This window comes from Urocampus carinirostris, chromosome 13, assembly GCF_059441175.1.
Source record: "Urocampus carinirostris isolate Australia breed hairy pipefish chromosome 13, RoL_Ucar_1.0, whole genome shotgun sequence".
NCBI classification, from domain to species: Eukaryota; Metazoa; Chordata; class Actinopteri; order Syngnathiformes; family Syngnathidae; genus Urocampus; species Urocampus carinirostris.
Window position 1 is genome coordinate 9,019,257 of NC_142361.1, and position 17,406 is coordinate 9,036,662.

The following is a 17,406-nucleotide window of genomic DNA, read 5'->3' on the forward strand; positions in this document are numbered from 1 at the left end:
ACAGTCCTGTATATTACCCCGGTTGTTAGCATTATGAGTTAGCATAAATTTTTTAACCCAGAGAGACTTTTCTGTCATTTTTTTACTTGGTTCTGTGGGGGGACTCTGACCCAAATTCATGGTAAAAACATAGTAATAACACTGCTATTACACTTTAAAAACTTTTAAAATATACATGTTCAAATAGAATGGGCCGTTTGATAGGAGTTGGCCCATCTGGAATCCATTGAGCCCATTAATTTTGCTAATTCGTTAGCATGTGGCCATTAGCATATTTTTTTAGCATGAAGCAGTTAGCATTTAGCCATTAGCATCACTTTTTAGCATGTATCTGTTAGCATAACTCATTAACACGAGGCCATTAGAATAATTTGTAAATATGAAGTCGTTAAAATATAGCCATTACCAATTTTTTTTAGCATGAAACAGTTAGCATTTAGCCGGTAGCATCACTTTTTAGCATGTATCTGTTAGCATAACTCATCAACATGAGGCCATTTGCATAAATTGTAAATATGAATTCGTCAAAATATAGCCATTACCAAAATTTTTTAGCATGAAAACGTTAGCATAGATGTTAGCATACTATCGCTAGCATCCACTCTTAGGAATTCACCAATTACCCATGTTAAAAGTAATGTGGGGTTGGGCCCCCTCAAGCCACCCTGGACAGTCCCTGGTTCCTATGACTACCCTAGGGAAAAGCCTTGTTTACCATGGCTCCCCATTATATTGAATGGGCCCATGTATTCCGGATGGGAGACTCTCAAAATACATTAGAGCGGATGGGGACTTTTTTTCGTCTCCGGGGCCACTTGTGGGCCCCGGTGACTCGTATCGCTGTCAAAAGACAAGCCACAAGAGTCCCGGTCGGGCCGGAATTTTTGGCACATGAATCGTTGGTTTACTCCAAAAGCTCTGGGAGGAGATCCCCATTAAATTTCGGGGGATTGTATTAGTTGTGACTGCTTGCAGCACTTGGCAATGTACTTGTGCCTTGCTGAAGCAATCACAACTAATTATTATAATATAAATAACTGCTGAGCGTCTACGGATGCAGACTGAGGCATGCAATTCACTTGCTTCATGGCAGAGGGTGATAGTGAGACCAATAATTATGATTCGGTGCACACCTCAGCCTCAAACAATATACTTTGTGATACTATTAGCAAACTAACATGTAAAACCATTCAGTGTTTTTTTTTTTCCGGTTCATTGGACTTTCTTTCAAATTGGAGGATTACTTAACTATTGAATGAAACATGTTTTTGTATGCTGCAGTTTATGTAATGCTTCTTTACTCTGACAATCAGCATTGTCGGGTTGTGGTTTGTTTAAACGTGTGCATAAGAAACAATTGCATCAATCAAGGTGTTGGTTCTGGCAGCACGGCGGCGCAGTGGTTAGCGCTTGTGTGGCACAGTTCATGTCATGGGAACCTGTCGTGGGTTCAAATCCAGCTCCAGACTTCCTGTGCGGAGTTTGTATGTTCTCCCCGTGCTTGCGTGGGTTTCCTCCGGGCACTCCGGTTTCCTCCCACGTTCCAAAAACATGCATTTCAGGTGAATTGGCTGGTCCAAATTGTCCCTAGGTGTGAATGAGCGAATGAGTTGTCTGTCCCTGTGTGCCCTGCGATTGGCTGGCAACCAGTTCAGGGTGTCCCCTGCCCACTGCCCGATGATTGCTGGGATGGGCTCCAGCACCCCCGCGACCCTACTGAGGATAAGCGGTGCAGCTAATGAGATGAGAAGGTGTTGGTTCTGATAGAATATTGGATTCGGATGGTTGAAGTGTTCAATGTCAGGGGCCGCAATACCCAAGTGCCCGCCAGAGGGCAAAGCAGAACCCAAAAGAGCAGATGTCTATCAATTTTGTTGGTAATTATTGGGGGGTTTTTGACACAAAACCTAGCTAAAGACATTTGCAGACGCCTAACGTGCAACTTTACAACGACAATCGGTTTAGCTGTTTCAAAGCTTATAAATCACATAAAAGAACACACACTCACACAAATTGGGTTTTGTATAGTAGTTTAGAAGGATTAGATAGATTTACAGTAGATATATTTCGGTTTGGATCAGAGATGGAAATTGATGGATTAGATTGTATAAATTTAGATGCAATTTAGACAAATTTGAATTACATTTCGATGCATTCACAATGCATTTAGATTTAGATAGATGTGACTGTGCCTCAACAAACACAAACCTCACTGGAGGCCACTTGTAAAGCATGACTTTGGGAATACTAATGGTCTGTGGTGTAAAATGGTAAGTTTGGTGGAAAAAAAGTGTGAAGTACTTTATTAGTTGACTCCATAGAATAAAAGTAAATATACAGAATCATCAGTATATCATGCAATACAGAATAGTATTACTTTTAAGGTATTCTTGAAGGAGAGTATTTCGCAATAATGTTTGAATTCCATAAAAAAACAGCTGTGAGAGTATTTTAATAAGACATTTCTATTTATCTGTTTTTACTTAAAATGCCATTATTCCATTCAAAGGGCATCAACCGTACGTGACTATCAGTGGGGCTCAAGTTAAAAAAAGAATGATCAAATGGCCTTTATAAATGAAAAGGTCACAGCCTACAGTGAGTCACGTTTGGTTCTCAGCAGTCTTCAATTAGAACAGCAAAGAGACACCGGGGACTCTTGCCTGTCATTATTGTTGGTTTTCTGATGCATTTTGTTTGCGGTCCTGGGAGAAGCTCTCCTGGGCCACATTGTTTAGCCTTTGCGGGCGCACAGTAGTGTTTGCATTAATGCACTCGCCGCCTTGTCTTGCGCCACCGCTTGCCTATGTGTGCAAACAAAGATAATTCCACATGCAGCTCTCGGGAATGTGCCGCGCGGAATGCCAACAAATTGCAGTTTGTATGCAGCAGTGACTGGAACAAAAACATGCATTCTTGCTGTTTGTTGTACACCTGTGTTGGAAAAAAGGTAAAGTTTAAAATCCCTTGTTTGTTAGGCAGTGAAGGGAATTTATGTATTTGTTTAATCTATAAGTAAATACATTTTGATAGAAGCACACATGCCATATTCATGTATTTACAAAGAACAAACAAAGCGGTATCGTAGACGGTCAAATCCATTTGTTGTTTGCTATTTTTATTGTATTCTTTAATGAAGACACCCCTTGCTACAATATCACATTTTCACTGCTTTGCAGATTTCTAATTGAATTCAATTGTGCCTATTGTCATTGATAGCAAAGTATTGTGCATTGTGTTTGGAGAAGAGAGCAAACAGAAAATGATATCACAGAGGCAGGTTAGGGATAATCTTTCTCTGTATTTCTGAAAGCGCCGGTCTACTGTTGATCCCAAGAGCCAAGAAGTGTTCCGCAGGTTCGAGAGCGTTCTCCATTCGGGCACCGGTGCTGTGGAATGCTCTTCCCCCTGAGATCCGATCTGCAACCTCAGTGGAAATGTTTAAATCTAAGCTTAAAACACACTTCTACTCTATAGCATATGAATAACCTATACTTTTTGTGGACAATATTTCTGTATTATTTATAAATGCAACATCCTTTGCTGTCTGGTAATCCTGAAAGTAGGATACCACATGTGCGGTCCCTTCTCAAGGTTTCTTCATTTTCCTCATGTTGAGGTTTTTGAGTTTTTCCTTGCCCTCAGGTTGGTTTCAGATCAGGGGATGGTGTAATAATAGTCTGAAATTCTGCAATAACCTGTGCAGCCCTTTGAGACTCTTTGTGATTAAGGGCTATACAAATAAAAATGATTTGACATGAAAATGACTATTGGGTAGGCTGGACTGTGATAGGCTAGTGTATGCTGTCGATCAAACAGCAGGGAAGGCGCACAAGTCAATGTGTTCATCCAAAACAAACTGGGAAGAAAAGCTTACGCTAGCTTCTAGCGGCTCGTTGTATTTAAAATCTATTCTATCAATCTATTTATCTACCCTGGTCATATCCCTCAAGAGGAATGACTGATAGCAAGACAAACACAAAACACAAAAAAATAAATAAAATAAAACAGGAAAAAAAGTACCAAAAACACAAACAATTTGACCATGGCCAACCAAAATGCCCAAACAACCAAACAAGTTGAGGACCTTGGCGTCCAAGTTGGTCATGCTTTCGGCCCTCCAAATAAAAGCGGCCTTGTCGCTCGGATTGAAAATACATTCATAGATTATTTTACACTCTAAGAAAAGTCAGGAGAGCGCCAAGAAATAGTGATCACCATCGGATGCTCCGTGAATTGTCATTGGGACCGACAAGCGACTGAGGCCGCGTCAGTGGGAAGGCAATACCGAGGCTCCAGGTCCTACTACTCGGCTAACAACTCTCTTACGCCACCCCTGCCAAGCCTATATCTCACCAACGATAGACCCATTACCCATGAAATGGATAACCTGGAGCTACAACTTGTGGGAAACAGCTACATTTGGGACAGTTCTATTTTAATCATCCTGGAGACCTTACCCTCAACATCCCTTTTTTACACTGAATGGAGAGGCCATTTACTCGGCTGAAATTCTGAGTCCTGTGTTTTTATTTGTAGATATACAGTTGTTATTTTGTAACAGTCGTTAATTTGTTATTCTGATTCGATATGTTTGACAATTGGGGCTTTCATGAAGGTGCAACACTATTTCACAGATTTTTACTTTTGGGGGGATTCCGCAATAACCAAGGCATTACTGTAAAACATTTAGCATTTTTTTGCTTGTTTGTTTTTTTTTGGTCTCCAGGATTGGTCTTCTGATTCTGGAAAAACCCCTAGACAGAGAAACCAATGATCGCTACCGTTTGGTGGTCACCGCGTCGGATGGCAATCCCGGAGGGGTAAGACATAAGTCATTTTTATTTATTTTTTGCCACCATCAACATCACCAGCTAAAATTGTACCCCCATGTTTTTCTTTAAGAAAACTTCAATCAGATTAAATCCAGTTTTTTTGTGTTAATATTAGTTATCCATTTCTTATTAATGCAACTTGTGTAACATATGTTATATTTAATAATTACTATACAATTTTGTGTGGTATTTTTGATAAGCAACCAAAGGTGTAATTGTTTTTTATTTATTTTAGGGCTCGGACAACAAATTGATACAATTGATTAAAGTAATATATTAAAAGTGTTGGCAACAAATTGCATCATTAGTTTGTTGTTTCACGTGAAATATTTGCCGGTCAGCACATTAATTCAATGCAAGTAAGAATGCATTTTGTTGTGACCTTGGGGGGCATGCTTGTAGTACCAGTTCAGTTCAGCAGAGGGTGACTTGAAACCACTTTTATTGCGTGCATCTTAATAAGACGATGAACATGTAGTAGCACTTTGGTCCAGCAGAGGGTGCATCAAGACTATATTAATGCATGAGGTACTCTTGATCTGACAACATCCTTGCAATCTTCTCTGAAGTTGCCTCTCTTTTTGCTTATAATTAAAATGTATCTTACGTATTTGCAGGTGTATAGCATACATTTGTATGTATTTGGTTTATTGTTGAGCTATTTGTGAATCATTTGGACTTTTTATTGTTTATATTTTAGTTAATATTCTTTTGCTATCGATTAATCGAAAAAATAATCAACTGATTAATCGTTTATGAAAAAAATCATTAGTTACACCTTTACTTTATATATATTTACCTCTTACGCCTGATTGTACTCATTTTAGATCATTTCAATTAAGACACGTTAGTTTTAAATCATATTTCACATTTACTTATTTTTTTGTACAAATTGCATTCTAGTTTAATCACCTGCTATCAATATTTTGATCATGTTTATCTCGTTGGTGTATGGCCAATTCATATTTTTATTTTATGATCGAGTAATTAAGAAAACCATTTAATTTTCAAGCTTTTCTTTTGTCAATTTTCATTCCTGATACCACCATTATAAACCAGTTCAATGATGGCTAAATAAATACATTTGAGATGAACATTAGTAACATTAGTAATGTAGATGACATAGGGAAAAGCATTTGTTTTAATTACATCATCACATATTTTTTTACCCGAGGTGGCACAGTGTACAATGTTGTGATGGAGCATTATGAAGAAAAAAAAAAAGTTCAGCCAGAACAATGTTGTACCCTGGTTAAACATTGAGTGCCTTATCATGACTTATCCAGATCTATAGTGGTCCCGCGATTACACAGTGGAATAAAGCGTATTGCTATTGCTAACGTTATTTTTAGTAATGTTGTTATTGGTCTGTGTCACAAAATTATTGTCGGACATTAAACTGGTCAGTGGTACAGAAAAGGTTGTGGACCACAGCTTTAAAATATGTATCTGCTTACTCTTGTTCATCATTTAAACCACTGTTTCTCAACTCGTCTGTCTCCAGGACCCACCCTTCCACCTTAAAACAAAATGCGACCCAAATCAAGAAAAATAAAATACACTTCTCCAATGTATCCAATTAGGGATTTTAATGATTAAAGCAGATATAGTAAAATACAAGTGTATTCACTTTTTATTAAAAAAACAGAATGACCCTCAAAACCAAGACAACTTCATTGCATGTAAGCTGCCCGCTAAAACTGCTTTAACATAGCCACACACCAAAATAAATTTAAAACGTTAATGAATCCTGTACCTTGACATCAATATGTATTTTAATATGTAGATAATAGAGATTAACATATTAGTAAAAATTAAAAATATACAACCTTTTCAAACCATGTACTGTTCCTTCAGAGGGCTTCAATATCAGACACCTGTAGACCATGTTTGTGTTCGTTTCCTTCTTTAAATCAATCGTTGTTGTTAGTTTCCCATGGTTTCATTCCCTTATCAATAACTATCTTCGGACCCATCATTATGGGTAGAATAAGAAAATAAAACCAACAAAATCACAATAAAATAAGATGTGCTCCCTCACAAACACACTGATTGACAAGTAAAAGAGATCGAGCAAGGCACGACTGTCACCTACTGTTAAGGAGTGTACATGACCCTCTCTTCTTTGTCTTTGCAATATTTTGCCAAGGAAAAGAGAAAATGACCCACTTTAAACATGTCCGCCACCCACTTTTAGGTCCCGACCCACCAGTTGAAAAACACTGATTTACACCATTTTAATTTAATTAGATGGTCACCTCTACGAAGGCTAAGGTGAAACTCAGTGCTCACTTTTGCTAATAGTCTTCTCCAAAGCTCTTCATTCCTTGGCAGAGCTATAATGAATATGTCTTTTGTTGCAGGTTGGAAGCGGCTGGGAATGAATTGGGGCTATTCATCTCACTATAGATGGATAGATTGTACAAGCAAATAACCTTTCCCTATGTACGTACGAGTTTTAGATCCAGGCTCGGCGAAGGGAAGCATTCCTTGGCAAAATAAATTGCAGAGTGACAGTGGTGTGGCAAATGTCAGGCGGGATGAAAAGCTGTCACAACAGGAGAAAAGTCAAACAAGAATCTGGTAAATGGAGAGCTCCTTCCGCGAGATTAAGTGCCGCGAGGAAGGCCAGGCACAAAACAAATGATCAAAATTGTGCTCCAGGGGAAGAAGCGATGGAAGTTTCAAAGGGTAGTTAGCATCGGATTGTGGTAGCCATGGCAACTTGGACCGACGTCTGCCGTTGAGCTCAACAAAACGGTCATAAGCTAGTGACCGAAAGGAAAAGTTTTTGGGTTCAAAAGCAGGAAGTTTCTATTTGCCTTCAATATTTAGGTTGAGGTGGAGCTCGGTCAACTGAGATTCACCTTAAAATCAATTAGTTGTCATGGGCTTCTACAATTCTGTGAGGACCCATTACAGATCTAACTCAAGAGTCCTTAAGGTGGAAGTGGAAGCTTTAGACAGGCAAGTCTCGGCTTGCAAATCATCTACTTTTGGCGGTTCCCAGACCAACTAAAATATTCCAATTCTAAAATGTATCTACTCTTTTGAGTTTTTAAGTAAGTTCTATGTTAAGTGTGACTTCGAAGTCAGTTACTGATAGTTAATTATTTTAAATGTCCACAAGCCAACAAATTGAATATAAGAGATAAGTCTAAAACGACAACGCAGACATGTTTTTTGTGCTGTTGTCATTGGTGGTGTCCGTGGTGATGGACTGAACTGTATTTGCTTGTCATCGTTCCTTCGGGATTAAAAGGAACTCCAGAAACGTGACAATGATTCTGATGATACAGAAGGATAAATTCTATTGCTCTCAAATTCTGGAAATCTGTGAAAACGTTGAAATATTGTTAGTCAATATTGAATAAAGTAGGGTACCTATTATGTATTATAGTATATGAATATTGTCGGCCAAAACACCAACTAATTTGTCCTCTAGAATGGCGTCATCGATGTTTTTAGGCATCACCGCAGTGTTTCGTATTCAGAGCACATGTGTAGGGAAGCTTTTCGTTTTTACTCTGCCCCTGCATACTTGAAGAATTTGTCGAGAGCTAAAATCACCAAACATTGGCGCTGCAACGTTTTCCTACAACATTGCCCTTGCACACCTGACTGATTTACAATAACTAGCGTTGTGATAATTTTTTCGGACCTCTACGAACTACTCATCCATTTAATCAGTCTCTTGTTGCTGCTTAAAATGTTTTTTCCCGCCACTAAATAAATAGACACTTTTCACCATATTTAAAGCCGCAGTGTCTAAAACGTAGCAAAAGGTAGCGGCTTGTAGTCCCGGAATTTGGTTCCTGGATGAATGCAAATGCAGATTCCGAGTAAAAAAAAAATCCTCATTTCTCCTGCCAAGAGAGCAGATCCAAAACTCTACATCAGTGTCCTGTTTTCCCAAACATACAAAGATCCAAACATGAACAGCAGGGCGGCCATATATAGATTTTAGGGCAGGACACTGTGACCGACTTACCTGCAAACGCGGCCAAATTTACAGTGTGTGGGTACAGAAAACTTCAGGCCACACAAGGAGTATTGTATTTCTGTTTTAACCGCGATACTTGTAAACCATTGTCTTCTTAGCTGCAGAGGCACTTCCATATACAAAAGTACCCAAAAATCCTGTGTGGTGTAACTACCATATTTTCCAGACTGTAAGACACACCCAAAAATGCCAAATTGTTCAGAAATGTAGACGTGTGCCTTACAATCCAGTGCGCTGTATGAACGGAAAAGAATTGGAAATGCATACCGTTGTATTATCAATGTATATAACGATGGTCACAACAGGAATCGAGTCCGAAAAGTGATTGTAAAAGTGCCGAGTCTTGACCAAAGGCCACTAGAGACATAAAGGATGTAGAAAATGCAATAGGTCTTAGCTCATTATCACTCTCATATTACAAAAGTTAGAGAAATGATAAAAGGTAAGTGATTAAAAATCTGGATGAACTTTTGTTTCAGTTTTTCTTAGCTTAAACTAAGCCTTGTGGGAGAGACATCGTTTGATATGAGTTGCCATGTGTATATTTATATCTTTCAAGACAACAAAACTACTTCCTACTATGCCTTTCAGTTCAAGATATTGTGCACTTCGTAAAGAGCTCACGAGTCCGGGGTACAATACTGTATTTTAGTCTGGCTAATCTAAACTACTTTATGAATCTCTTTTGTGTGTGTGTGTGTGTGTGTGTGTGTGTGTGTGTGTGTGTGTGTGTGTGTGTGTGCAAGGTGAGTGAGATTATATGAGATTTATAGGCTCCAAAACGGATAGACTGATTATGGTGTAAATTTACACAGTTGTAAAGTTGTACTTAAGGCCTCTTCAAGATATTAGCTAGGGTTCATGTCAAGGCCCCCCAATTAAAAAAAGTTTTAAAAAATGATAAGCACCTGCTTGTGTGTAGGCTGCTTTTGTGGAGTCTAATTGCATACGGCAGCTCCCGACCACTGCAAGCAGCCAAATCCAATCTTCTGTTGGCCCCGTTTTGCTTGTTAAATCAAAAGGAATTCACAAACATTATTTACCAATTAAATGTTCGATTACCATTGGCGCAGTTTGACTCCAACCAATGTTCCCTCTAATCTTCCATGGGCCTTAGCGTTCACATTATTTGTGTGAGCATTGTTTGGAACCACAGTGAGCAGCATCAATAAACAAAACATTATAAAACATGTCGTAAACCTGATATCAAGTTACATATTGAGTTTCTGGCAGTAGTTTTTTTCACAAATCAATGAATTGGCTATTACTATCGGAAAGGTTGCACTGCCCACAAACATCAGTTGCATTTCAAACCACTTTTACATAAAAAAAGTACCTTGTTCCATAATACTGACATTTTGTCGATTTATTTAGTTGGTTGCACAATGCAGAACTGTATTAAATCACACTTATTTAGTAAAAGTAAGGTTGGCAGAAAGATTGACTTGAAATATTTGCAAATTATTTGAAAGTAACACCAGATAGCTCTGCCATCTCAGAGACTATTTTCCATGTAAATGTGAACAGTCAGATTCCTGATAACACAAAAGAAGCAAAAAATGTCAAGTTTTAGAATCATAGTCAAGCAAAAAGTAACATGCTCAACACACTGCACAAAGGCAGGAACTCACTGAAAGTTATGTGCAAGGTGAATCCTCCAGTACGACAGCGGTAACAATCACCTCCTGCCCCTGCCTCTGCAGTCCTTCCAACCCCCCAATATTCTCCCTCCAGCTCACGTGAGCACTTCGTTTACTCAATCTCGTTGTTGACGTAGAAATATCGCGTTTAAAACGTACTGACAAACCATGTTGTGTCCGCTTGCACCGTATTTCTGGCCGAACTTGCTTGGAAATTAATTTTGCAATTTTGAGAATTGATTTTTATGCGCTGGATATCATTTGTTTGTGGGCTGAGAAGGTCTGGGCATTGTACAATTGCGCACAGTGTGTAGCTTAGAGGGAACATTGACTCCAACTCTCGTCCGTGTGACCAACACCTAAATTAGTCTTCCCAGGTGTGAAGTCTGCAATCATGTCCCCCCTGGCAGGCACAAACATCAGCTCGGATGACACGTTTTTTTTCCTGCAATGTCTTCAGTTCATACGCACCAAGAGTCCTAAGAGTATGATCTTATCAACAGCTTCTGGGTAAGCTTGTCTCGGACACTGCCGAGCGCCGGCGACGGATTTTAAATAAATAATAGCCACTCGTTAATAAGACTTCTCGCTGCTCTGATGTAAAAATCAGCAGCGGGACGGTGACACTAATTGGCTCCAGGTCGTCTGCAAAGTGAAAAATAAATAGAGGCTGTCAACACTATGCCAATGTTAATTATACCCCGCTACTGTATCCCATGGTGGTGGTGGATCGAGCGGGCATTTGTGACGTTTTCCAGCGTGTCAGCTTCCTTGCAGATGTCTGTAATTATGCTGGAACAAAGCAAACAACAGTTGCAGATGAGGCCCCATGAGGACCTCGGGATTGTGAACTAGATTAAGTCTTCCGGGACGGGCGCCGCTTGAGCGCTGGGGCAAACTTCAAACGCAGGCCGGGAGGGAACTGTTGTAAGGGACAACCACTCCAACTTCTCAACCTCCCGCTCCAAGACAGAACAATTATGAATTATTGTGCTTTTTTGTTTCCTGTCAAGAGCTTTTGACTAGTTTTATGGCAATGTAGATATTATCATATAGGGCTGGTCTATTTTCTTAGTGGCAGGCCGTATGGTGAAATGAAATGATCTGCATTTATATAGTGCTTTCAAGTCAATGACTTCCCAAAGCGCTTTACAATGTGCTTCACATTTCCCAATAGCGGCCTTGTATTGCAGCCATGTAAGACGCTAACCTGCTTATTGGGGGTGTTAGGGGTTCAGTGTCTTACCCAAGGACACTTCGACATATAACACGGACAAGCCGGGATTCGAACTGGGATCCCTTGATCCCAAGACGAGCGCTCTACCTCCTGAACTACTGCCGCTCCATGGTGTTGAAACATTTGGCAGAGAAGCAATTGATATGATTTTTTTTTTTGTAGCTGCCCTTACAGTGTTGAAACTGATACCTTGTCAATGCACCACTGCAAAATACATTTTATTGAATGTATGTATTTATCAATACATACACATGCATACATCTATTTGCACATTTCATTTCATTGCATATCTCTTCTCTATAGATTGGCATCTGTTTTGAAAGACAAACGAATATCATACAATGTCGTTCAATGTTAGATGGCACTTAGAAATGTTCGTTTTTTTTTAAGATAAAACAATGTTTTTTTTCAATGAAGATGACCACTCAATCAGTCGGAAATACACCCTATACATTGTCATGACCGTTTTTAGCTGCAGATGTCTCCTTCTCAATACTATATCTACATTAACATATGTGTATTAATGTTCAGCAACCTGCACTCCTATGATCTAATAGTACCGTAAACAGAGAACTATAGAGTGAAACAGTATATTATTGTTCAAAGGAATAAGGCAATTCCTTGCGAAAACTTGCCAGTAAACTGAAGATCTCCTAAAACAATGTTTACTACTCTCTTCAGAGAACAAATCAGCCATAACTAAAAAAAAAAGATAAATGGAAGGTACGCCTGCACAAAAAATCAAGAGGACCCTATCTATAGAACATTTTACATGTTTGATTTATTTTTTGACTATTACTTTAAATATATTTTGCTTGCTCTATTTATTCATTGCATTATTATTCTGATGCACTTACAAATTAGGCCAGTGTACCTGCACTACATTTTAAATATTTGCCTATTTATCCTAAACATGTTTATCCCATTTTTCTCGTTTACGTGTTTTATTTCATATTCATCATGGAGTGAGACTTCTAATCTTGTCGCATATGATGTTACTACATTGTTATTAATGATATAAAAAGACATTGTAATTGTGCTAACCTCATGGGCTAGCACATGTGGGTATGGTGAAAAAATGTTTTTAAGACCTGTATAAATATATGCAATTATTCCTGTTATATATCATAAAATAATTATTTTTATAGTATACTTCAAAATGCCCAATAATTTCGGTTCTTCTCTGCACTTATGTATTTTATTTATTAAGTTCAAATGTTGTTCATCCCTCCTTAGACATCAACAACGTCCGTCGACATCATTGTGACCGACGTCAATGACAACGACCCTGAGTTTGACCTTGCTGCTCCCACTAACTTCTCTGTGAAAGAAGAAGAAGCCAACCTCTTTGTTGGACAAGTCAAGGTAAGTTTAACAAGAAGCCATGAAGTTCTTTCACGTCTCGTTTGGGTCCCGTACGCGCTTTCTCACGCGGTCGGAATGACCCTGCATTTAATTTTGCTTGAATAGGATTTTAACAGCGTAGTAGATACTCCTACTGACCTTGTTATTAATGGTTAAAATGAATAATGGTTTAATGAGAAAACCATGAAAGGCTCCATAAGAATTAACGTCTACAAGCACTAAATAGTCAATATAGCAATAAAAATCAATTGGTCTTATTTTATTGGCGTTCTTCTCTGGCAGTTACTGCCCCATTTTGTATATTTATAACAGATTAAATTAAAAAAAGATGACAGATAGTAAAATGGGGCATGTCACTGCAGCTTTTAATATGGTGCGGTTTCTTCTTTTTTTTAGTTATGTGATAGCACCGAAGAATATGGTGAGGTGCTCTTTTTTACAACAAATGTGCTATAATACAAAAAAACGTGGTGATGTCTGGAAACAGGACCCAATTTCAGAGAAATTATCAAATATATGTGTTATGTATTATTCATATAATCAGTGTCTGAAACTCGTGACAAAAAGTTACCGGACCCCAGGGCAGACAACTCTGATAAGTGGCCTGCCCAGCCATAAAGTTGCCTGCCCCATTTTTTCACAACTTGAAATGCAATAAGACGACTAATCGCAAAGTATTAAGAATTGATAATCAGCATATATAACAGAACAACACTTTAGATTTAAGTTTATTATAAATCTACTTATAACAGTCATTGCATGTATATGACATCACTGTTTTCCATCTGCCATCAGTATGTACCTGTATTTACTCATCTTTTTTCATGCAATGCTTGCGTTGCGTCGTCTGCTACAAGCCGCGTGAACTCCTCTTTCCACGATGCTTTATGTTTTGTAGCGTCATAGATTTTGTTAGCTTCTTTTAATCTTGCTTCTGGGGCTGAGGTTTTGGCTTGATTCCTATCCACTTATCCATTTTTCTTGTGTTCTCTGTGCGTCTACTTTGGAAAATGATATGCAAATGCATGACCTTAAAACGTTCGGGAAAGTCCGGAAGCACGAAGTTATTCGATGCTGGCTTCTGAGTGGCTGCCGAGTATACAAATTGCCCAATGAACCAAAATTCCGAAATTTCCAAACCGAACGAAGATTTCAAAATCGGAATAAAGGAAACATTTGATTTGAAATAAATTACAAAATAAAGATTATAAACGATTTATTTATTTTTTTCTTGAAAAAGTTGTTGGCCACCCGGGCAGAGACGTTCTGTAAGTTGTACACCCGACGTAAAAGATGCACGCCCCGGGCGTCCGGGCAGGCATCTATTATTTGAGACAGTGATTTAATACATAACAGGAGTAAAAGAGCCCTGCGACTGGCTGGAAACCAGTTCAGGGTGTCCTCTGCGACCCTATTGAGGATACGCGGTACAGATGATGGATGGATGGATTAGGAGTAAAACAGTCAGCGATGGCGATACAGGAAATTTCGGTAGTATCAATACCAATCCAATACCTATACTGTTTGCTTGGAAATGTCATAGTTATGAAAGAATTGAACTTCTCCCCCATGTGTTATCTTATTTTTACAAAAAGCACAGCACAAGGGTTTTAGGCACTAAAATACATATAAATATTTATATTACATCTGTTTCAGAACAAATGAGAGAGTCAAGCCAAAAAGGCAGCCAAAAAAATTAAACAAAATACTGTAACTATGAGGGCAGCACGGCAGCGCAGTGGTTAGCGCTTGTGCGGCACAGTTCATGTCATGGGAACCTGTCGTGGGTTCAAATCCAGCTCCACACTTCTTGTGCGGAGTTTGTATGTTCTCCCCGTGCTTGCGTGGGTTTCCTCCGGGCACTCCAATTTCCTCCCACATTCCAAAAACATGCATTTCAGGTGAATTGGCCAGTCCAAATTGTCCCTAGGTGTGAATGAGCGAATGAGTTGTCTGTCCCTGTGTGCCCTGCGATTGGCTGGCAACCAGTTCAGGGTGTCCCCTGCCCAGTGCCCGGAGATGGCTGGGATGGGCTCCAGCCCCCCCCGCGACCCTAATGAGGATAAGCGGTATGGCTGATGAGATGAGATGAGACTGTAACTATGTCATCACTACATCTATAAATTGCATTACACAGTATTTTGAAAATAAGGTCAGAAAAAATTGAATAGTCCTAACAATTCAATGCAAAAACATCCACAGAAAAACTGTTTTAGAACCAAACTCAACAGAGTAAAAGTCAGCAATGTAACAAAAATACAAAAAAATAAAATAAAACAATGTCAACAAGACAATTAAAATACCTTCCACAGTATTTTAAAAATAAAGTCAAAAAATTATTATTGTAGTGCTAGTTGAAATGGGAAGACAGTATCGATCCCAGGACAACAGTATCAATCCAATCCAAATAATTGCTCTGCATTGATAATATCTATAAATGGATCAATCAGCCCACCTTTGCAGTACTTTTTTCCATATTAACAACATATTTACAATATTTAGGCAATTTCATCCACAAACCAAGTCCTCAATTTATATGTTTAAATTTCACAAAAGTGGAAGTTATCTATAAAAAAAATTCTTAGCATTATCAGCATAAATGTCAGGTAGTTCCATTTAATTTTTAAGGGATGATAACAAGCAAATGCCATTTGGTCCGGTACCGTGGCATCCAAAAATGGCAACAAAACCATGACACAAAAACCACATCTGTGTTGCAATCTGGCACGATTCTCAGTAGTGTTGCGCTGGTGTTGTCATCTAGAAATACTGTATAGGGCTCACATTTTACACAACTTAGCCTTCATCCGTGTTTTGCTTTGGTGCCGTAGTAAATATTTGCTTGTCTTTGTAATTCCCATCACGAATGGACACATGATCTGAAAATATGTGACGTAAAGAAATGTGTTCACCCGGTTTAAAATATAAAAAAAATGGAGGTGAAATAGTTCATTTTTAATGCTGTTTAAGCCTACAACTTATGTAAGCGGTTCTTGAAATTGAGTGTGCAGCTTTATGTGCTCCTTTTTTCGTAATTCATGTTATTTCTAACTTCAACATATACATTTACACACAACAAAATCAGTTAAATTTTGGTCTCAAGCAAAAATGTTTTAAAACCAGTTACACTAAACTGTTAATGTCCAAGCTCACACTTTACTTGGAGCACATGTCCAACTAAAACAATAAAATAAAGCTCTTCGACTTAGCTTAGGGGCCGGTCACACAGACATTTGCGGCTGAATCACGGCCAGAAATTTCAGCCTCTGAGGCGGACGCTATTGGACGCATTGAGATCGCCATTCAGACAAGATACAGCAGTGCTTAACACGAGGTCGGAAATTCGCGCGCGGGTGGCAGCACGAAAAAGTTTTGCGCTGCTCAATTCTTCAGAGCGCGGGTACACAGCCTTTTACGAGCGTATCAAGGTTGAACCACGGCCAGATATTTCTGAAGCAGATGCTGTTGGGCGCTGTTGGACGTTTGGAGACCGCCATATAGACGAGATACAGCAGTGCTTTACTCGCGGTCGGTAATTCACACGTGGTTGGCCGCGCGCAAAACTTTTGAGCTGCTCAAAAGTTTGAGCACGTGTTTAACCGCGTGCCGCACACGTGGTCAACACGAGGTAATGACACGGAAATGACGCGGAACGACGTGCTCTGGCCGCGGCCAGGGCGTGGTTACACATGGGTAGGACGGGAAATTTCAGCGGGTAATCGTGGGTGGAGCATGGTAATAGCATGTTCTGCGCCTGTATCGCGGTGTTATTACGTGAAATTAGCGTGTTACGCGTGTGACAGTCAAACGCCTTTCTCCGCGTATATACAGCGCGATTTGCCGAGCACACGTCAGTTGTGCTCGAGACGTCAAGGGGGTGAACATGGATCCCCGTCAGCGTAGTGACCTCGTCTTAATCCATTTTTATTTCTTGACATTTCTTTTCAAGATAATAAAATAAAAATGATGCCATAGCTTGAAATCTTGATCTTCACTGGACTGTGTCTTGAGCGGTTATGATTTCTACAGCCCGGTGTTATCCGAGAAATGCATCCCTGTCGAGATTCGCATCCCCACTTTTACCTCGTTTTATCTCACTTTTAGGGAATGTAATGGCGAACATATAACCAAAACCACTTCGTCTTGCATTTGTTGGAAATGTAATACAACTTAAACCATTCCGTCTTTGTTTTTGTTGTGAACGTAATCGAACGGTAAATCCCCCCCCCCCCCCCCCCCCCCTCGCGTGAACGCGCATTCTGCTGCACTTCCAACAAAAGCGATCGTATTCTATATAAAACGCTTATTAAAACAATAAAGCGAGCT

At 39.3% G+C, this 17,406-nt stretch overlaps 1 protein-coding gene across 1 annotated transcript in view; it reads left to right on the top strand.

Moving 5' to 3' along the window:
• The window catches only part of LOC148353674 (protocadherin-15-like), a 350,912-nt gene that overhangs the window by 176,521 nt on the left and 156,985 nt on the right, over positions 1 to 17,406 (top strand). Inside the window, exons 18-19 of the mRNA XM_088350828.1 lie at positions 4,730 to 4,823; positions 12,952 to 13,080. Coding sequence (XP_088206954.1) covers positions 4,730 to 4,823; positions 12,952 to 13,080 — 223 coding nt within the window. The remainder of the gene's footprint in view (positions 1 to 4,729; positions 4,824 to 12,951; positions 13,081 to 17,406) is intronic.